A 23,291-nucleotide genomic window follows, 5' to 3' on the forward strand; every position below is an offset into this window, starting at 1 on the left:
TTTGGATTTTTATTAAACGATAAACATGAGACTTTGAATGGAATCTGTAGCTGGTACAGGTCAAGCGTCATAGATTGGAGTGTGTAATCTCTACTTTGACTTTCCTATTTGCCAACTACAGCCTGACTAGTGACAATATAATTTTGCCACTGGAGGAACGTGCCATTTCTAATGTTACTCAAGTTTCACTCTTAAATAATATGCAATCTACCTTATGGACAACAAGATGTGCTTAGGGGTGACTTAATATTTGAATTGGGTTTTCCACTGTTCAGTAGGATGATTTTGACAGGTCTGGGCAGCTGGGTTCAAGCTGTTGCTGTCTGGCTATGCAGACTAGATCTGAAGTCATGTTTTCATTTCCACCATTTGCATGGCACAATAGGTGCCTTTGGTTTTGCGTAGTCTGCAAGTGGCACTTACTTTTCAGTGCAAAAGGTGAATTTCTGTTTCACATACTTTGCCGTTATAGAAAAAGTAAATATGCTAATCAGGTTTTAAGCCAATTTTGGCCTGCATTATAGGTAATGCATTATACACTGGGCACTGGATGGCAGCGCCCCAGTGTTAGAGGTCAAGCCTGCCACAGTTGTTTCCCTAAAAAATTAAAATGAAGGTGACCACCCAACAGGGGTCACTTTGAAACAACAACCCTCTCCTGGGAGCTCCCATGATCCTCTCTGATGATGGTGTCTTCAATAAAAAAAAACAATTAGATTCATGCTGGAAAGGGGAGTTAAATCCAGTGGCTGGTACCCTACAAGTTCATGAGGTCTCTTCTTCACTCAAACACATTCTTTGGTCAACTCTGAACTAACAGGCTTCAGTAGACCCCCGCCCCACCCAATATGAGGTATTGATTCCCTTTAATTAAAAAAAAATGTGAATGCGATTGAAGTGTCTGTTTCTTAATGGTACATCATTGAGAGTCCTCCTATGATGATGTGAAATTTAATAGCAATTGGAACATTTAATTGATTTCTGATTCTTTTCTTTGATGTACCTGACCAATCTAAGAGTATTGTTGCTGCATTGTGAATCTGGTATAAATAAATCCTCATTCGGTTTTAAGAAGCTGTTGGTGACACATATATGCAACATTATGGCATTCGCTGCAATGCTGTTCCCTAGTGGGAGAAACTGGATATATGCTGTGATCTATGAGCGAGAGGTCAGGCTGGGGACATTTATTAAGTCTTCTTCATGCCCATTGGCCCGAAGCTAAAGAGGTAATTTTGGCTGTCTGCTATTCTTTGTAAATGAAAAGATGGAAGTATGTTTTATGTTGTGAGATAGAGTAAATTCTAGGACAGTGAAATAAAAAATACACTTTGTTCTCCCGAGACCCTTGTGAGAGAATATTTAACCCATTTGCTTTCCAAAAAGAAATTCTTGGAATATGACTGCTTAAAAGGATCTCAGCTCAACAAAGAGACAACTTATCAATTTGGAAGGGGCATACAACACCAATGTCATACCCACAGTTTCAATGTTCACACAAGTGAGAGCTGGCCAACAAGTACATTTCATCTAGGCCTTGGTTCATATCTAGGACGTTTCACTCATAGTTTATGCCAGACTTGACTGATAGCTCCTTTTAATAGTATAACATTTAATGAGGAGACAGTAGGCGTTTAATTCATGCAAGGGCTCTTGTCACAGATATAGAACTTCTTAAGTGTGTGTCTCTTAGATGGTCGGCTTCTAGCCCAGGATCAATCTCCTATTTATTTATTATTTATTTATTTGTGTGTTTTATAGAGAGCGAACTTGACCCTTGAGGGTATCAGGGTGCTTTACACAGCATACAGTGGTGAACAAACAAAAAAGTTTAAAGTGCAGAAATATACAAAATCAACAAAAAGGATGGCGAGGGGCCGGGGTGCTGAGAACATAGGGAAAAAGGGGAAACAGGTGTATGGTTACAATCCAGATCCCCGAAACAAAGTGGCTTCCAGCGCTAACATTGCATCACTAATTACATTGAGAAGTATCATTGAAATTCTGGCCATTCTCTGACCGTAATCAACTTTTAACTAACAGCCTTAAGAGGATCCCACCCAATATGAATTATTGATTCTCCTTAATCACTGTGAACTAGCATGGAAAACATGTAGGTGTCTGTTTATTAATGGTGTACCAATGGTAGTCTTCCAATGAAGCCCTGAAATGAATAACAATGAGAACAAAATAATGCAAACTGATTACTCTCCTATGGCACTGCCGACCAATCTCAGACTGAGATTTATAAAGCATAGGGTGCATTGATTTTGGCAAAGAGTCCATTTAATACACAAGTCCCAAAAAAACTCACCATTTATGTTTTAGACCTCTCAATGAGTAATTGCATTATTGGATACTTTGTTGATAGACAAAGCTTATAAATGATGTTCTGGATAAGGATGTTGTGACTTGCATAGAGACTTTTTTTTCAAGCTCATATATACACAAATCAATGAGCGAATATATAGCTGGACTATGAATGAGGGATCAGGCTTTCTTTGTTTCTATCACTGCTGATTAGTGAACACAGGGATAATGAATAAATTAAGGATGTAGAACGGTTGGTTTGACTAATACCCTCTTGTTTAGACACGTGTGCACATTGGGATATTTTCCTGAATATAACTTGTACTGAGTAGCAAGTTTTTGTATCAGTGTTATACCTGTATTTTTCTATTTTGAGCAAATGATTTGCCTTCATAGCGATTATCAGTAGCCAAACAGGAAGTAAGCAGCTTTGCTATTGCCTGAATCTACCTATTGATCAACGGTGCAGGCCACTTTAAACACATCATCACTTTAAATTTGTAAAGGAATAGTTCCTTAGAGATATTGAATTAACTATTTTTTCCGACATGAACCACTGAGATAGTGTGCATAACTTACACCGCTTGCATTATGCTTACTTCTCATTTCTATTGATGTAGTCCATTTAATAAACATTTTTTCACTCTAGGGAACAATCCATTTAATACTTGAGCAGTTTTCTTTTACCTTAATTGGAGTACCAGTGTGCTCCTGATGATTTTTGTATATACATAACCAGTAAATATTTCAATTCAAGGCAAGGGTGGATGTTCCTCATTGACCATGCAAGTAATGAAAATATTTTATATAAAACCTTGTACCATAACAATGTAATAACTGAGCCTGTGTGGACTGGAGGGTGCTGTTGGCAGCCAGTTTCAATGTACTGATGAGTGCATACTAAACGCCTAGCCTCCTACCCATATTATCAAAAGCCCAACTCAGGGTGTGTTTTTTTCAACTCCTTGTCTCCTTTCAGGCTTCCTGGGTTCTCTCCAGTGATGTTGACTGGTTTGCCTCTTAACTCCATCACTTCATGTTTGAAAGTACTCTTCAGAAGGCTTCTTATGGGTATGATTATCAAAACAATAAAAGGGTAGTGCCTTCCTGGTAAACATGCAGCTTAGGCTAAGCCCAGAGCCATCTCCTACACCAATTCAGCATGGGCCTTGCCTGTTCAAAGAACAAACTGTGTCTGAATTTGGCAGCACCTCAGGGTATTGATTGAATCTGAACAAAACCTCAATACCTCTTGAATGCAGATGACAGTTCCCTGATTTTCAGGTAGCCAAGATATCTGAGCATACTCTGAGCTGAAAACTGTGGGAAATTAGAGTATCATTTGGAGGGGATGATAACTTTCTTCACATAATAGTCTCAATCCTTGTCAAGGCGAAACACGGAAGTCACTAATTAAGCTTATACTTAACCCTCTGGTAGATTGTCACAACGCGCTTAATGCAGAGGAAATGTGCAAAGTATTTATGCAATAATGCTTGAGCAATGAAGTGAAAACATAATGAGGAAACTCTTAAACCAGTTTAGACAAATAGAGAATATCTTAATTTATAAAATGACACCAAAACAACAAAATCCCAATAAGTAGAATCAGAGATAGGACTTTTTAAAGTTTGATTTACAAATAGCGGCAAAAAGCCCAAGTTGCCAGCCTGCGGTGGACCATGCCAAACTCAGAAGTTAAAGCCGACCATGATGGATCACCGGTCAGACACATGGACCTGGTTCGTCTTCATGGAAGTTTACCTTTTGACTTAGAAACTTTTATAAAGAAAACGCCATCCTAGACAAGTCATCAGCAGGGCAGTCTGCAAGCTGGATCTGAGGTGGAGCTCAGCAATGGCAGGTCTCTGAGGGCAAGTGTCCTTGTGCACTCGTCGACCAAAGCGGGAAAGAGCTAAGCGGTCAAAGAAGAACCTGCAATTTGACATTGACGGTTCTGGCTTTGATATTGACCCTTGGCCCCATCAGTTGTATAGGCAGAAAAAACAGGAGGAATACACTTAAATACCAATAAAGGGTCCAGGAATTGAGGAGTATTACTTGGGGGTTACGACTCACAGTCAGTCACAGTTACAAAAACTCACCCAATTTCAGCCATAAAAGTACAGATAGTAAAAATATTTCATAAATAAATGAAGCAGCATTTCAAGGTTCAAGACACATCCAGGGATAAAACAGTTAGTTTCAAGGAAGACAAAACATAGGGTGCTTATCAATGAAAGGTTGCATAAAACATATATAAAAGGGGATGATGGTCTCAGACTAAAGATTAAAACATTTACAATTTTTTTTAAATGAGGTCAGATCCTAACATTCAAATAAGATATGGGTGTGGTAGTTATCTTGAGCCATATGTTTTTCTAACTCCCTGTAAAAGGCAGACAACATTTCCCACTGCCATGCTAATATTCTTCATTCTCCAGCCTTTGCAACTGCTCAAAAGTCTCCTTATGGAAGTTTGTATTAAAAGAGAAAAAAATAGGGCACAGATATCGCTTCCTAACATGAGCATACAGAGTGCAAAATACAATAAAGTGCAATGTGCTTTGAGTGGCAGTGATATTGCACAGACATCTAGACAGTGGTTCTCCCCAGACTATATTTCTAGGAAAAGCAACTTTCAGGTGTAATAGACTGAATCGTAGCTGTGTTAAATAAAACCAGAGGTTCCCATTCGGAAACCAGGACCACGACCCTGTATCAAATTGATTGAATTATAAGTGCAGTTTACAAGCAAATTATAAAGGCCGCTGTGTGGGCTCTGCCATGCCAATACTGAAATGCCTCCTTTACCCTGAAATGCCTCCTTTACCCTGGAGATAGCCCTGGAGTCAATGCTTGCCAGGTTAAAACTCACTCCAACAGAGGCCAGCAGAAGCGTCTAGGGCAGGTGCAATTGGAACTTATGAGCTGGGAAGGTGCAGGAAAATAGGGCTCTGGAGGTTAGACAACTGACTCTTGTGGTCACTTCTGGAGTCCTGAGCATAAGGATAGCAAGTCCAGTCGTCCCTAATGTTGTTTAGACAGCAGGGCAGTTCGTCTTCTTATTCTTCACTGGTCCAGGAGTGTTCTGAGAAGAGCTACGTGGGGTTCACATGTATGTCCAGTGCCAGCCTGTGGGTGGAGTTCAATCTTTTGTCAATCCCTTAAACCAGTACTGGTCAGTTCCTCCACTGGGTTAAGAGCCAGCCTCACTAAAGAGACAAATGAAGGCAGGCCTCGGTATGAGCTTCATTTGCCAGTGACCAGGTAGGTATCCTTTGTAGCTCAGGAGGGACATTCAGGTCATCCTGTCAAGGGAAACTACTCCCCCCACACCCAAAGCCCTTTGTCCACTTTCTGGGAGCAATACACCTCTCACCTCATGGGAGCCATACTCTCCTACACTCAACTATCAAACAATGAGAAGGAACTTAAGATACTGGTTGGCCTGCATTATGTTCCTCTTTTGCCACCACCGCCTGCTGAGTATAGCCTCATTATATATCTAGAAAGCCCAGGGGTGTTATGTGGGGTAATGCAAGCATGTTACTTGGCACTCTATTCCCCTGCTAAGTTGTAAATATATCTATAACCAGGGTTCAATGGACCCCTCACAACTCTTGGCCCGGCGCCACTGTACCAACTGCACCATTGAAAAGTGCACCTCCAGGGGCGGCTCCGTCTCCTCCGCTAAGTCGAAGCAGCCACGACTCACTGCTTTAAGAGCAGGAAAAATGTAGCGATAATAATGTAGTTATTATCACTTTATTTTTTGTAGTGTTAGGCTGGCATAGAGCAGGAGGGGCTGGTGGCACAGGGGCAGGAGTGGTTTGTGCACACTAAATGCACTTGACTTCTTAGAAACGGGCAAACAGTCATGCGCACTTAGCTTGTTCCCCACCAGGCTGCATTACACAGCCTGGTGTGGAACATGCCCATGCTCCCTGTCCCCGTCTGAGTGCCAAACCACAGTGCTCAGACCAATCACAATGCTGCATTGCAGCATTGTGATTGGTTTCACCGCTTTGCTGCAGCTGGAATTCCCCATTCGGTGCTGAAAAAATTGACGCGAGTGCAGTTTGGACGCCCCCCCCCCCTGCTGTCCTCCACATATGCCCACCATGGGCCCGTCCGATACATCGAAGAGGTTTGGGGAGCCTGGGAGACCAGGTGCTTCCTGCTTCGGGGTCGAAGAAACGGAGGAGAGACGGCGGCCGCTGCCTGTGAGGACGGAGGAGTTTTCTATTTATTCCATTTTGTTCCCTTCTCCCCTGCCCCTGTTCCCTGCCAGCTGCTACTGTATGCTGCTACTCTTCCCTTCCATTGCAGAGGGCACATACCACTCAGATACAGGTCAGGAACCCAGACAGACTGGTGCAACATAATCGTACAAAAGCCCTGTTATTTAGTGGCGTACCTTACCTTGGTAACCTATGGACCTGTTTTGAGGCACTCTTTTGTTGTAAGATTAAATATAACAGGATTATGGAAGGACCTTTGCTATGCCAAGTAAGGCAACAGCCTTAGGATACGATCCAATGGTGAGATTAAATTATTGGAAAATCCAGAAATATTTGAAATCCATAAGGCGCGCTTGGTCAATCCATTCCCGCACAGTTTAAGTAATATTTAGGATTGTATCATTTATTGATTCACAAAGTGTATAATCTAGTAAAGGGAAAGTTACTGTAATATTTTTTTCTTCACAAAGAGCATGTATTTAATTATTCTCTGAGATGTCACGCCCTCTGATTTTGCATTTATCAAGGTAGTGGATGACTGTTTTGAATATCTGAAATGGGCTTTTAAATGCACTATATTTAGCAGTGAAGAGCAAACCAGTGAAGTGTGAAACTTCTGCTCTGAATGAAATGATGATTTTCGCTCTTTACTAGGTCTCAGACTCTGATAATCTCTAATTGCAGGCCATACCGATGCATTTTATGCGCCTTCATCCTCTTGTGGTAACTCTTCCCTGCTGTTCTGTGTATTTTGCAGGTTTCTTCCCTCCCAGCAGTTTGCAGCCTGCAGGGTTTCAGACAGAGTTCGCTGACTTTGCTGGAAAGGAATTCTCCCTTCCTAACGTTAAACAGCTCTTTTCTGAAGAGTCAGGAAGCGGCGTTTCGCATCCGAGTGACAGGTGTGTGCTCACTGCTTTCTGATTCCGGCCGAGTGTGCAATTAAATTGGTAAAGTAGTGAAATATTGTTTTTGCAAAACTCTCTCAGGGCAAGCATATGTTCTTGAAGTACAGACTGATTTTTCTTAAAATATATTTAGGAATATTGTCAATTAAAGTCAAACAAAATAATCTTTAGGGTAGCATGGAAACGTCGAAAATTACTCCTAAATTGTTACACGTTTCACTAAGAATCCCTCAAAAACTGCTGGAAACGACATAGATTTTCAAACGTTTCAACGTATGCATGGGAGGGGTTTGTGGGTGTTAATTGCATTTTGCAGCCACTTGCCCTACAGCACCCACTTTCCCATCCCTAACACTAATCTCACAACAATGGGAAATTTACCATTCTAGCAGTTCTTCCGACCTAGCCAGAGTGATTTGCACTTCGAAAATTCCATTAACTAGGTTGTGGACTTTCGAATCAGAAATAGCTTTTTTTGTGCACAACTTTGAAATCCAAAAACCTTTGTGAGTCGGGCCTTAAGAGTCCGGAATGCCATCAAGCAGCAGATGTAACCTGGAGTCCATAGATCTATGGAGGTCCAAGATGCCGAAGCTGGTGGCCCCCAATTGTTCAGAAAACGAAATAATATTCATAAAGTAATAAAGTATAAATGCCTAAAAAAGGAAAATTTAAAATTTCAAAATGCTTTGTGACGGTCAGAGGGGCAGATTTACAATTACTGGCGCATCCCTGCATATCAGCAGGGATGCGCCAGTAATTGTGCGCCGCAGCTCCGTCACCCTGGATGCGCCGCATTTACATCTGGGAGATGCGTCACATTGTAAATACCCCACACCATGGCGCATCTTTTGCGCCGCCGCTGCGTCACAAAAGTGACGCAACAGCAGCGTAAAAGAGGCGCAAGGGGCTTGTAAATCTGCCCCAAAGTATTTTAAAATTGTGCCTGAAAATAAAGCTGGTATCCTTACGAAGATTCATAGGAGTAGCGCAAATATAGCAAAATGAATCTAACATGGATGCCCGAAAAGCTGGTATGCACTGACGAAAAGAGAGCGGGCATTAGGAGCAAAAACAGACGAAGTGATAAGCTGGAGTTTCACATATCAGTTCGTCTATTAGAAATAAAACTACATTTTGGAGAGCCCCAACCTTCACATTAAATGTGAAATATCGCCTTTGTGTATTTAATTTTCTGTGTGAGTTAAATATTTCATAAATTGTATATTTGTTTGTTTATACTTATTTCTTAATTTTTAGATATTGGTTTTAGGTTCAAATCAAAGGGCTTCCGGTAGTGATTTAATGGGGTCCACAGAAGTCAAAAGGTTAAGTACTACTGATATAAGGTGATAATAGTCAATGTAACTTCCAATATTCCAATTAGGCTTTTTTGAAATAGCAGGGGACTGTGGCAGATTTATTCCCAGTTTGGTAAGTGGGATCAATAATTAGAATCTTAAGAGTTTAGTTAAAGTGCAATACCCTAAGAAGCTTTGATTGAGGTAGTCTGTGTAACCACACCACTTGAGGTCCAAAGACTTCACATTTAAAATAGCTCCATGTGCATCACAAACCGTGAAAGATACCACTAAATCCCGTCTTTGCCAGAAACTCCATCTATGGCATAGCTTTGGGGATCTGACCTGAACCACTCCATCTCCTCACCAGAGAAGTGATATATTTCCCACTATATCACTGGAGTGCTTCGGTGATCCATGGTGTTTTAGCATCTAGACAGATGGTGTGTGTGGTGATTTCTACATATCATTGAACCAGTGCAGGCGTTGAACAGTAACTACACATTTTATCAATGCATGAGTGATTATGTCTATTAGTGTCAGGGAGTATATATACCTCCAATACACTTGCATTATCTGGACATTTAATATCACTCTTCTGGAAGGAGATATGAGGATTTCCCTTTTCTTTGGATTTCCTTATAACCTTTCACTGATTTCACAACAGAGTACTTGAAAACTGCTACCTACTTCTATTGGAAAAGTAGTCCTCTCCAAATTTGTTCTTCATCAGGTACATAAGACAGTGTCAGCCAAAACACTAAAGTTTCATCGATAAGAAGATGGGCTCAACAGAAACTTGTGTCGTAAACCAGCAGCATGAATAGCTCGAAGAATGGATGATACCTTACTTTTTCACAGGTTCGTGAGAAGAAACGTGTCCATAACCAGACGCCTGTGAAGTCCTCCAACACTGCTCATTAGCTGCCCTATTCCAGGATTCAATGCATTATTTGATCTACGCAAGAGTAGTTTATTGAGAAAATGAACCCCAGACAGCCCTAAGAGATCTAAGCCTCCCTTATCTTTCGTATGAAATATAGCTTTCTGAACTTTAACCTGCTACATGCCTTATACGCTCGAAATTCCATCTGGAAACACAGGTCACATCTCAGAGGTCCTGCTCCAACTCAACTGACTCAACCCCTCCCTTCCCTTCCTTGTGTGGGTTTGATGACATGTGCAGATAGCAGATCTCCTATCTGCACACATTGCGCCATCCTTGAAAGGCTGTTGATTTATTTATTTATTTATTTAATTTATTTTAGGTATTTGTTCAATAGAATCAAATAATGCACCAACAACAGCACAGCTTAATTTATATATAAACATTCAATCAATTGCATGTTTGCAATCAAATATCTACATGATTCCAATGATAACAATTATGCTAAATATTTCGCTTTAGTAAGCCACGCAGGCTGTGAGACCTCATAACGTGAAGAAATGCTCCTCACTCTGTTCACGAGTGTTACAGGCAGGTCACCTAGTTAACTTGTTCATATTATTTGACCACCTAGCTATAAAACCTACCAGGCTAACTGCCATATCGGGGAACAGCGTTTACAGCGAACCTTTTCTTTACCACGCAACTTTTACAATGCAAGTCATTACAACGACTTACACTGGGGGGCGCTGTAGGATAGGGAATAGTTTAATTTACTATCCAAAACCTTCCCTACTATCCACGGGGACTGGAGTTGGAATAGTAAATTAAACTATTCACTATCCAGCGCCCCCCAACGCAAGTCGTTGTAACGACTTGCGTTGTAAAACCTGCTTGGTAAAGGCATGCGTTGTAAAAGCATGCGTAGTAACGACATACGTTGCCATATCTAATACTGATATAAACTGAATTAATATAATTATTAACATTAGATAAAAAAGCAATTCTGAGAATAGCATTATTAAATAAGATAAAAAAACAGTAACACTTCTACTAAAAATGTCTCTCTAAATCGAAGTGAAACTCCTGGAACTTAGAGCCTGTGAAGACCATACTGGTATTATATTCTGTTTTGCATATCCGCTGGGCTATTCTGCGGTGTCTAATCTCCAGGATTCTGCAGAGGATAGTACACTTTCTTCTAGGTTTGCAATATTTTCTGCAAAAAATAACAAGTGCTCTTCACGCTCCTTGCCAGTGTTACACACTGGAAACCTAGTGGAATTTTGCATATTATTTCACTACCTAACTGTAAAAACTGCCAAAGACAAAATACCAAACCTGAATCTAATATAAAGTGCTCTTGTGCTAGCTGGACCAATAAAGTCTAGGAACTCTTCGAATTTGGAATCACATTTGAATTCAAGAAAGCTATTTTTTAGACTTCCATCGAGCAACAATCGACCAGAAACGGCATGCAAGTATCATGCATGCCTTTACAACGTTGGAGCCATTTTAGGGTTTTCTAATTTCTTATGCCAGGTTTTCACATAGCAGAACCAGGAACAAGGTCTCTGTAATATATCTTGCGGGGGCACTCTTTAGGGTGAAAGTTATTTTACTGTCCAAAAGATTAAAGACTTCAAGTTCATAAGGTGAGAGATTCATTTTAATGCACTGTCTGATCATATTAGGACAGTAGGGCCCTCTTTGAGACCTTCAGTAGTTTCTTGATTAATTTATTTTCACTCTTGAGTAACCAATCAGGCTTACAACAGCCCCATAGATCAGCAGGTACAGTATTGCACTGACTTCTTAGCCCTGTACATCTCCAGTATAGTGAGTATACAATAAATAGGGAAGATTCTTATGAGATTAAGCAGGAATATCGATCTACGATCTAAGGTCAGTTGTGATTTTTAACTCTGACAGTAGAATACCCAAATAATTGAATGTGTGTACCATCTGTAGAATGAAGACTTTTGTATAGATCTGGGCCTTATACAAAGATTTAGGATTAAAGGCCATACATTTGGATTTAGAAGCATTCATTACCAATCCATATTCAACTCAAAACATGCTAAATCTTTCCAACAAAACTCTAAGGTCCATTCGGGTTTCAGACAACAAACATTTGTCATCTGCAAATAAAAGAGCTGGCACCTTATGGCCGTGATACATGGGAATCTTTTTTGCACTCCAACAGGAAGTCCAACATTTATTTATATATATAAAAGGAATAGTGTTGGACCACATACACAACCTTGCTAAACTTCTCGATTAACACTAATCATCTCTGTTGGTTCACTGTGTGCCCCCGTTCAGACCTGAGCATATTATTTATGTGAATTTGAATTAAAAGTGTAAACAATACTGGGAAACTCCCCACCCCTTCTGTAACAGTTCCCAGAGTTTACACTGTGACACCAGGTCAAAGGCAGTTCTCAAGTCAACAAAGTCTACATAGAGGTTACCTTGGGGTAAATCGGCTGTTTTCCATTTTACTAGAAGAAAGCGAAAGACCTGCTCTACAATGCTAATCTGTGGCCTAAAGACTGCCTTAATATGGGAAAGAATTTGATTTTCCTCCACTCACAAGTTTAGCCTATATAGTAATTGTTTGGAAAATACCTTTTGCAGATTATCTATTAGGCAGGTGGGATGATAACTCTGAGGATCAGTTCAAGAGTTTTTTTTGTATACAGTGATAATCTCTCCACGCTGCCATGTCCCGGGGATCAGACTCCCTGATACTATGGTGTTGGACACTTTGTTTATATATACACCTATGTAATACGCTCAGACCTAAAAAGATCGTCTGAAATTTTATCTAGGCTTGTCAGGATTTGTTTTTACTTTTATGTATGTCAGTGTATCATGCAAAGAAAATTAGATTGGCAAATGCGAAATGTGATCTGAAATCTCACATGGCGTAATATTAGATCAGTTGCATTCTGCCAGATATATGGCACCATATGAATCAATAAAATAATAAACCTAGTCTTGGTACTAAAAATTGGTGTGGGAGCACACTGCTTCACCTCCCAGCATAGTCGCCCCCTAAGCATCATGGTAGAGGCAGTCCAACAAGGGAGTACACTTGCAAAGCCTTCAGAGTGTTTCACCAGGTGGGTGCAGATTAGTGCTGGCCATCTCTGGACACGAGATTCTAGATTATTATCTGTCATCAGCAGAGATTAGGCATTATTTGGGGTTGCGGAGCAGGCTGCCTTATCCTTGAAACGTAGTATCTCTCCAGGCGCGCAGGTGCCTCTCCACGAGCTCGTCAGCCCACAGCGGCTCGAGGGAGCTTCAAGTAGAAAATTGGTTTGGGAGCACACTGCTTCACCTCCCAGCAGGGTCGCCCCTAAGCATTATGGTAGATGCAGTCCGACAAGCGAGTACACTTGATAAGTCTTCAGAGTGTTTCACCAGGTGGGTGCAGATTAGTGCTGGCCATCTCTGGACACGTGTTTCTAGATTATTATCTGTCATCAGCAGAGATTAGGCATTATTTGGGGTTGCTGAGCAGGCTGCTTTATCCTTGGAACGTAGTATCTCTCCAGGCGCGCAGGTGCCTCTCCACAAGCTCGTCAGACCACAGCGGTTCGAGGGAGCCGTGAAGTAGAAAATTGGTGTGGGAGCACACTGCTTCACCACCCAGCAGGGTCGCCCCTAAGCATCATGGTAGATGCAGTCCGGTACTGTATACAAATTTCACATTGTATCTGATGATGTTCTCCATGGCCTATGATATGCCGAATAACGTTTGTATCATTTTCCTTGGATGCATCTAACAAATCATCACAGTATTTACAATTCTGATTTTGCTTGGCTAACTTGTGTATCTTTTTGGAGTTTGCCCTACATTCCAATATTCTAGCTTTCCCCATCCTTAATAGCAAAAGTTAAAGCTTTCCTTGCTGTTCGGCCCTCAGGGTCATAACCAGTCATGCTTCCTTACAGTTAAATGACATATGGTAGTTGCTCTTGTAAAACACTGCTTTAGATACATGAACAATCTTTCATACCATTCCATTATTAAATCAGGGTTTTGTTCTTCAGATACATTTAAAGATAACACTGGTATGAGTTTTACATAAATGTAATAAGTAGCATATTCTGAGGAGATAATATCAGATCCCTTTACATTTTTTCTATTATTACTTAATATTATTTGGGAAAACTGAGCTTGTAATCTTTTTAATCTTGTTTACTCACATGAACATCTCCTGTTTTATTACCATGGACATTGTGATGACAGCACTGGTATGGCAACATATTATACTTTGTATGTTATGAGATGAAAAGTATTACTCATGTGATATTAAATGAAGATATACACCATGGAGGCCACATGGACACATTATTTTGTCCCAGACATTGCCTAAAAGATGATACTTGAATGTTAACTTTCATACCATAGAAAACAGATTTTTGGTTTAATATAAAATAATACCCCTCTCCTGCTAGTTTAGTGACATTACAAGTCTAGATGTCATATACATTGTGAAAGTATACAATGGGATCTACACATTCTCAAGAAATAGAATTTGAACATTATTTTACAATAATATCAAAGTACTTCAATATGAAATGATCTCAAATAAGACCTTCTACACCAATTCACAATAAAAGAAGCTATGACAAAAGCATGTTTAAATATCTGCTCATATACATTCTTGTGTATTTCACAGTTCAACAAACCTAATTGGATTCAGAAAGCGGTACAAGGCAGTACGAACCTTGCAACTTTTCACATTTAGCAACAGTCTAAAAGTGTCTTGAAATATAAAAATATTAGGTTGAAAAATTGTATTCTAAAATGATGAAAGATCATACATGTCAATGCAACATGTTCACGTTGATATTTATTTCTATCCACATATGTTTTTGTCAATATTATCCTTAAAGCCATCATCAGATTCTTAACTTGCCAGCTGGTATTCATTTCAAATTTTAATATCTCTTTGATTTACCACAATCAAGAAAGTGTTCAAAGGTATTATTTAAGAATGTATATTGAAACATTGCTTGAACAGAAACTCTGCTTTCAAATGAACAAAATTGTTCACTCAAGAATCTCCCATAGAATTCCTCAAAAGGGTTTTTTAAGGCAACATCCATTTATAGTTCAAGAATCTCCTGTTTTACTCTCCCCTGAACAAATCATTCAGAGCGTTTAAAAGAGACCACCAAAAATGATTGCTTTCTTTAAGATCACACACATGCATGTCTGAAATTATACAAGACTCACAATTATTCAAGTAAGACAGGCAGTGGCTAAATTCCTGCCATAGACTATAATGCCAACAATTCAAACCTTTTTGAAGAGATTATTGACCCTGGAGTAAGACCTAAATCAGGTTTGAGACATTTTCCTACCAGAATGAAGGAGGAATTATGTTAGGCCATCTATGTGATTCCCAAAGGGAGCAAGTCCACCTTGAAACAAACAAGTTCATAGATTGCTATCATGACTGTACAGAGTAGATTCTTCACAAGAGAAAATTATCCCGAAATATTTATAGGAGGAAGGAAACTCTTTCCAAATTGTTCCTGCTAGGCTCCAGAAGAATGTGGCTCTGCATTTGGAAAATAGAATATTTTTTCCCTTGATGTATTCTTCTAATATGATATATCTTTTCAGCCATGAATTCCCAAGATTATGGTGAGGAGCCCTATACAGTGAGCACACTGTCTGCACTACAGACTCCAGTCTGTGTTGTACAACCTAAGGAGGGATCAGTGCTCACAAGCTTCAAAATCTCCTGCTTGACATGTGTTGCAATGCCTTGTCCTTCTCAGCACGGATCACTGACCTACTGCTTCTATCCCAAAACAAGTTAGTACATTTTATGTCTTTGATTTTTCTTGTCTATCCTTATATTTTTATTATTCAATTGTCTTACTTTGCATCTTAGATACTGCAAAAAGAACATAATTAAAGAAAAACAATAACTTGTTTTGCATGAGGTACATTCTGAATGGACCGTATAATATTCTTGCCTACGAAAACTGTAGAGTGACTACATACGTCTCCATGTTGTAATAACTCAGACATTAGGTCCCATCTGAATGTTCGTAAGACATTAGACATATGTTTAACTAGTCTGATGATGTGTACCCTGAACCATAACATCAATATGTTTGGAATTAATAGGTGTGGATACTGGTGTGTCATCTCGTAGGTCTAGCCTGTAGAAACGTCTCCATGGGCCCCATATTTTGTGAAATGTATTTGTGCATCCCCTACTAATATGTCGTACGTTCAGCGGCCATATAGAGGTTCATGCCCCTCTTCCACTCTTTCATCGTGGGAGTCTCCACCATGCCCCACCATCATGCCACGACAAGGCCTAGTGCCACAAAATACAGCTGAGCCCTATTTATGTCGACCTTGCTTGGTATACCCAGTAGGATACAACCAGGGTCTAAGAGTATGGGTGCCCCCACTATCTTCCCCAAATCTCCCACTATTTTCTTCCAATACAATTGGATTTTGGTGTAACCACATATTGTATGGTATAAATTTCCATTTACTGTCCTACGTTTAAGACAGAGTGGCATGTCTGCCCTCCCCATCTTATGCAGTTTGTCCCTATCAAAATAGATCCAGTGTAGGATTTTGTATTGGACCAGTCACAGTCTTGTTTTGATGGCCATTTTGATGGGGTGCATCAGTGCGGCCTCCCAGTCGACATCTTCCAGGCCTCCAATGTCCCCCTCCCATCTCTCATGCAATTTCTCAAGGATATCTGGAATGCTAAGGTTTATTGTTTTGTATATGGAGGAGATCGTCTTTTCCACCAACTCCTCTTGTGATAGTCTTGCTTCAAGAGGGGCATGTTCAGGGAGCCCGGGACACAGTATTCCCTCTGATCGCTATGTGCGGCATAGTTGTGAGTACTTAAAGAATTGGGATCTATGTAGCCCATATTCTGTACTTAGTACAGGCCAGGTTTTAAAATCTCCTTTTTCAATCACTTCCCCAAGCAAGGAGATGCCTAGCCGGTCCGACATCCCAAAGCCTTTCAGCTTGCCTAGTTCTTGAAACCACCCCCGTCTATAAAGGCATTCTTTTAGTGATCCAGTTTGTCCAGCCCATAGCTTTTGTGGATTTATCCCGTACCTTTAAGGTGACCGGTGTTGCCGGAAACAATGAGTATCCGTCCTTGCCAAAATTTTTACATATTAGTTGTTTTTTGGGCCCTATCACCTCCCTCTTCAGCCTTTATTTGGGATGGTACCATGGTTTGTGGATCCATTCATTGATGGGGGGAGAGGTGTGCAGACCAATAATATGCCTAGCTGTCTGGCAATAGTATACCGCTGTTATATGGGTTACGCTGCAATGTTTTTAAAACTATTTGTGGATGCCCTCCCTGCCATGGTAGGGACCGAATATCTCCCTCTGGTCCAGCCAACTGCACCCACACGAATGGATGATACATGTTTTGGAGGGCATATAATAATTGTGGCAAAGTTATAATTTTAAAGAGAGCTGCCCTTCCCATCAGAGTGAGGGAGAGGTCTCTACATCTCTCAGCATCTCTTTTAAAGTTGGCTATCACCTTACCCAGGTTTCGTTGCCTGCATATTTCCCTGTGTTGGGTGATGAATATACACAGGTATGGGAATCCATCAGAAACCATTCCCAGTTCACTGGACAAGTGCAACACCGGTGGTATTCCACCGGGCCATATATCATCGATTTATGTCAATTGATTCTATATCCTGAGTACCTCCCATATTCCTCTATGGTGTTGAACAGGGTGGGGACAGTACTTTTTGCTTCTGTGATGTAAAGGAGTACATCAACTGCATAAAGGGAGATCTTCTCTTCCCAATCACAGGTAAGGTTTATTCATAAGCCTCGTATTTGTGGATGGCAATGGATGGCACATGCCGGTGACACTAGGGCAAGTGTGAAGAGGAGCGGGGAAAGTGGGCATCCCTGCCTCGTTCCCCGTCCAGTGGAAAAGGCCTGTGAGGACACCCTGTTCACTCTGACCATGGCCACTGGTGGTCTGTAGAGCTGTGCAACCCAGCTGCGAAAATTAGGTCCAATGCCAAATTTAATGAGCAAGTGGTCAAGGAACGGCCAATGTACAGCACTGAATGCTTTTCCCACATCTAAGGAGAAAAATACACGTGGTGTGGGGTGGTCCCTGACCCTCATCAACCAGTTGTGTGTTCTACGCAGGTTAAATCTAGTGTCGTGGCCAGGCATGAACCCCGACTGATTGTCATGCACCAGGGTAGTTATGTGCTTTAGAAGTTGTGTTGCTAGCATCATGCCTAGGATTTTCACTTCAGTGTTTAAAGGGGAGATGGAGCGATAGGAGTCGAATCAGTCTCATGGTTTGCCCTCTTTGTGTATCACTACAATTGCAGCAGACCACAGGTCTGTAGGTAGAATTTTTTCCCTCTGTGTGTCGTGAAAAAGGCGCAGTGGCGTGGCCCCAGCAGCTCTATGCATCTCTTATATAGCCCAGCCAGTAGGCCATTTGGGTCAGGGGTTTTGCCAGTTATCAATTAAGCTACTGCGTTCTGAACTTCTATTAGTGTCTGGTCGGTTTCTAATTCTGCCATTCCCTCACCACTCACAGCTGAGGTCGGTATGCTCTCCAAGTATCGGACTATCTTAGCATTATTTCTCAAGGGGTGTGCTTCATTGACGCTTTCATATTAGTCGGCAAACACTGAGTCAATCCAAGTGTCCATGACATGGGTTCTCCCCTGGTTATCCCTGACCTCCTGGACCCACCTGGCCTGTGTCTCTTTCTTGTGAAGCCATGCCAGCAGTTTCCCTGCCCGGTCTCCGACCTCGTAGAGTCGGTGTAATATGGCCAGTCTCTTTTTTTAAGTTATCCATGGCCAAATGTTTATATTCTTGCCACAGAATGTCTAGCCATCACGTGAGCCCAGGGTCTCCAGCTCTTATAATCCATCTCTCAAGGGCCAGAGTATTCTGTTCTAGTTGCTCTAACTGTTCAAACATATTATTTTTCTCCCAGACAATCCGTTTTTGGGCTATGCCCTGCAGGATGGTGTTGTAAGCCTCCCATACTGTTACTTCAGATGTAACTGAGACCTCATTTTTATTGAAGTAGACCTCCGTATCTAACATTAATACCTCTGAGCACTTTGCCCTCCTGGAGATCCCATGCATTAAGGCACCGTTCTGGGCGTCGGTTGTTTCTCCTCATCCCCTACTGTATTAGCAGAGGGGAATGGTCTGACAGTTCCCTGGCGAGGGACTCCACTTGCCCAACCTTTTTCATTTTGTCCCTGGGGACAAAAATGGAGTCCAGCCTAGAGTATATGTTATACGCACCAGAGTGCTATGAGTAATGACATGCCTCGAGGTGACAGTATCTCCATAGGCCAGTGAGCAATTTGTGCCCCTTGGTTCTGCACCTACCCCTGAGCGGTCCACCGATAGGTTCATAACATCATTGAAGTCACCTCCAATCATGTGAAAGGAGGAGGGTGTCTCTAGTAGGATATCTACAACTTTTTCCAGTGTAGGTGCCTGGAGCCTCAGTGATGCATATACGCATATCAAAACGACCAATTTTCTGGCCCATTGACCCATGACACCCTCATTTCTACCCATGGGATCTATCCAGTGGCGCATCATCATGATGGGGGGGATTTCGTGATCAGTATAGCCACTCCGCGTGAGCCGGTGGCATAACCACCACGAACCAACATCCTGTAGGCTCCTTGGCTCAGAAATCCACAATGGGTCCCCTGCAGATGTGTCTCTTGGAGCATTATCACGTCAGGATGGTGTCTCTTAATGTATTGTATTACTAGACCTCTATTGAGTTTGTCTCCCAAGCCATTGACGTTCCACGTCAATACTGTAAGAGTATTCCCTATATTCGACGTATCTTAAGCCATAGAAGATAGTATGTCAAACATTTGCCCTCATATGTTGAGGTCTTGGAATGTATCTGTGCCCTCTGTAATCTGTGTCCTAATGCATCCCATGCGACAAACAAAAAACAGTAATAGAACCCCAACGCATTTATACCCCAACCAATCGATCTCCCTGTCCCCCACAACCTCCCCTCAACATCATACCACCTTTCCCAAGAGAAACAGCAGTGTGCCAGAGAAGATAGAGAGGTCTATCGTGCACCCCCGAAGGAACTAGACATCTTCCAACAATGTGGTTCCTATTAACAATTAAATCATAGAACAGATTTCACTGATGTATCTTCTCAGTTCTTTGTGATGGGGTTGCCTGTAGAACATCTCAGGTATTGGGTGGTCCTCCTACCGGTGCCTTGTTGCCTGTTTCATTTTCGTTCACCTTCAAGTCCATCGTTGTACCTAGTGGTAATTGAAAGTCAGTCTCTGTGTCTTGCTCTATGGCAGTGATTTTGGCTGCCAGGGGGTGTATGCTCTCGGGCCCTGAGGACATTCCAGACTCTTCCAGGTCTGAGTGGGTCTCAAGACAGGTAGTTCCAGTTGCATTGCCAACCATCACTATGAGTGTCTTTCTTCACCATTCGCCTCTTAAACCTGGAGTTGTCCTTCAGGACATAGGGCATTCCTTCCCTTACATGACCCAGGCTCCAGTTTCTGCCATGCTTCCGTCATTTCGAGGTTTAAGATCTGTCTAATAAGAGTTGCGCAGGGTAATGCGCTGGCTCTAATGGCTTTTTGGAGAGGAGGATCGGTCTTTTCTCTACCCAGACCCAATCTTCCTCAGGCGTCTGGAAGAAATGCGTCTTTCCCGAGTATATAACTTCTAGCTTCCCGGGGAAGAGAATCATGTATTGTAGTAGGAGGGCTCTACGTTTTGCCTTGGCTGAGTCAAATAAGCATCTCTGGTGCCTGACTTCTCTACAATAGACCAAAATACCATTATCTTTGTGATTTCATGTCTGAATTTGCCTTTTTTGCACACTTCTCGTAGTATCATATCCCTGTACAAGAAATTGAGGAATTTTTGCTATTATCATTCTGGGGAGTGCTCCGGGAGGTGGCCTCACGTTCAGCGCCCTATGTGCTCGTTCTATAACAAAGCAAGTGGAAAAGTGTGTGGGGCGATGACGTCTTTCAGCCAAGTTGACAGGAACAGGGGTACTTTAGTTCCCTTTACCTCTTCAGGAAAGCAGACGAAGGCAGGTTATTTCTTCGTGCTCTGTTTTCTGTATCCTCCAGATGCCATATGACATCCACGTTAGTATTGCGGAGGTCCGACAACCCCTTTTGAAGATCACGGACAGTGTCTTCCACCTCCGAGACCAAGTGATTCGATCCTTGTCACCCTTTCTGACTTCTTGCGAGGGTCCTGGCGTACAAGTCACACCTCCCTGACATTCTTTTCCAAGGCTTCCCTTTTAGTCTGGATCGCTTGGAGCAAAACCACGATATCTGGTCGGGAAGGTGTAGTCTCCGCAGTTTCTGACTGTGTGTTCATGACCTTCGTGAAATTGTCTAGCTTTCTCTGGTGAGGTGGCTTTGGGTCTTTACCTTAGTCATCTTGTCGCTTGGGGTATTTTCAATGCAGGCACAGGATATTTGTGTATCTGCGTATGTTACATGAGCACCAATTTCCTATATGATCCACTTGGACCATTGAAACGGGGAGTATCTCTGTTTTGTTACAGAGGCACCCAACTGAGCCCAAGGTGTCCGAGCCGTCACTGCTGGGATTAGGCTTTGGGCATCTGCCCGGTTTTCTTCCTGGAGACGGGCGTCCTTATCTTGTCACAGAGCAGCGGTCAGAAGCCCTTTCTCTTTATTTCCTTTCTGATATCTCTTGACCCTCCTTTATTGGCAGCATTGCCCTGTTTTGGCACTCACTATCATGTGGTGCCCCATATCTCTCCACGTATCCACACTTATTTGGGTGATGTGCCCACGAGACTGTTTCCTCTGCTTCATTAATGGGGCAAGTAGTGTAGGTTTAAGCACTCCCTTTATTCTGTTCTGTCTACTCCTCATGTTTGCCAGAAACTTCAGGCGTCACCTCAGCCCCGGGGGTGGCAGGACAAGTCAGCCTTTCATCCTTATGGGCCCTGGGCCTCAACAGTATCCACCCCCTGCAGTTCCTCCGGTCTGCAGGCAGGCCATCCGGGGCTCTCCTTTCCTTTTTATTTTTTTATTCCGTTTCTCCCCTCTGCAGATTTTCCTTCAAATGGCCGGTGGAGGGGCATTCAGTCTTTCCTATGTATAATCAGGCCCCTTACAGGCCTCTGCTGTCAGACCCAGTCCCAACTGCTAGCTCCCAGTAGCACTTTCCGCTTTGCCCGGCTTCTTGGCCCCTCTTACACGTGCAGCCGTATCTGGACTTCAGCAGCGAGCCAGTGCCTCTCCAAGGGCATGGCAGTTCCCTCTCCAGTCCTTCCCTCTGCCTCAGGGGCAAGACCACAGTTCCAGTGGTGGGCTGGGGGCCTTCTCTGGCCTCCTCAGACCCCATTCGCACTTCCCTGGTCCAAGCCCCGATCCTCCCCTGCACTCGGCCACGCGGCCCCTCTCCCCCATGTGGCCTATGTATAGGCACTGCAACAGAGGAGTACAGGAAGTGAGATGGGAGTGGGGGTGCCGGGCACCAAGGCTCAATCCTTACGGCTACCGCTCTTCCTCGACTAGGGCAGCACCACTTCTCTTCCTCCAGGGTCGCGATGTGCAGTTACTCCACTGTTTTCACTGCAGGGTGGGCGCCATCTTGACAGCCGACCGCTGGGGAAGATGCCTATCCTGATCCATCTCAGCCGGCAGATCAGTGCCAAAGTGGCTACCAGGTAATCAACCACAGGTCACATCTCTCCCGTACCACTTGGGGATGTAGATTTCCATTGGAAATGGTAGGATTACTGACGGATAAATGACTCCGGCGGGAGCTCACCAAAGATGAGGCTTTCTCAGCCATTGCTCAGGCCACGCCCCCCTTTCTTGTCTATACATAACAATTTAAAATAATGGAAAAGTACAACAGGAGGCTTAGCCTCAGATTTCAGTATAATGTACAAAGATATTAACCCCCAAATAATCTCATTTGTTTAATATGTTAATTTAGTTTCACTGACTTGACCTCCAATGATGTAGGAGCACAGCAATGTTTTCCCCCATTCATGGTATTTTTCCTTCCACACTTTTTGTCAGGATTTTCCAGGTGAAAACTGTGCTATAAGAGGAACTAGGACATGCATTCATGCACTATTCATAATCACTGTTTGTCCAGTAACCTCTGCTACTGTTAAAATCAGGATTAACTTCTGACCTGTCATGAGATCTCGTGGTGTGGAGGCACACTGCATCGAATAGCAGTTGACCCAAATAGCTTTTATTTAGTAGAACAGTTCTGTCTTATTAGAGGTACAAGTGAAGTGACCGTTTTGGGATGTAGCCATCCCTGGAATTCCATAATGCATCATGAACAGACTGCATACTGGAAGTCCCAAGATGTCACCACACCTTTCTTCTCACAAACTAAAATTAGATTAAACATTATAAATAACATGCTCATTTCAAACAACAATAATAAAAACTACAGGAACAACATAATGAACATAAAACTAAAGCATATTCCAAAGGTAAAGAATTCAATACAATATGAAATGTAAGCTACATAATGAGATCTTGGAACCTGCCAGATCTTCTTGTGATAAGTAAACTC

The 23,291-nt window shown here is 42.3% G+C and overlaps 1 protein-coding gene across 1 annotated transcript in view; it reads left to right on the forward strand.

Moving 5' to 3' along the window:
* Positions 1-23,291, forward strand: part of LOC147673997 (polycystin-1-like protein 2) — a 915,503-nt gene that overhangs the window by 250,150 nt on the left and 642,062 nt on the right. The window contains exons 13-14 of the mRNA XM_086945086.1: positions 7,312-7,453; positions 15,297-15,491. Coding sequence (XP_086801212.1) covers positions 7,312-7,453; positions 15,297-15,491 — 337 coding nt within the window. The remainder of the gene's footprint in view (positions 1-7,311; positions 7,454-15,296; positions 15,492-23,291) is intronic.

Source organism: Lissotriton vulgaris, chromosome 12, assembly GCF_964263255.1.
Source record: "Lissotriton vulgaris chromosome 12, aLisVul1.2, whole genome shotgun sequence".
NCBI classification, from domain to species: Eukaryota; Metazoa; Chordata; class Amphibia; order Caudata; family Salamandridae; genus Lissotriton; species Lissotriton vulgaris.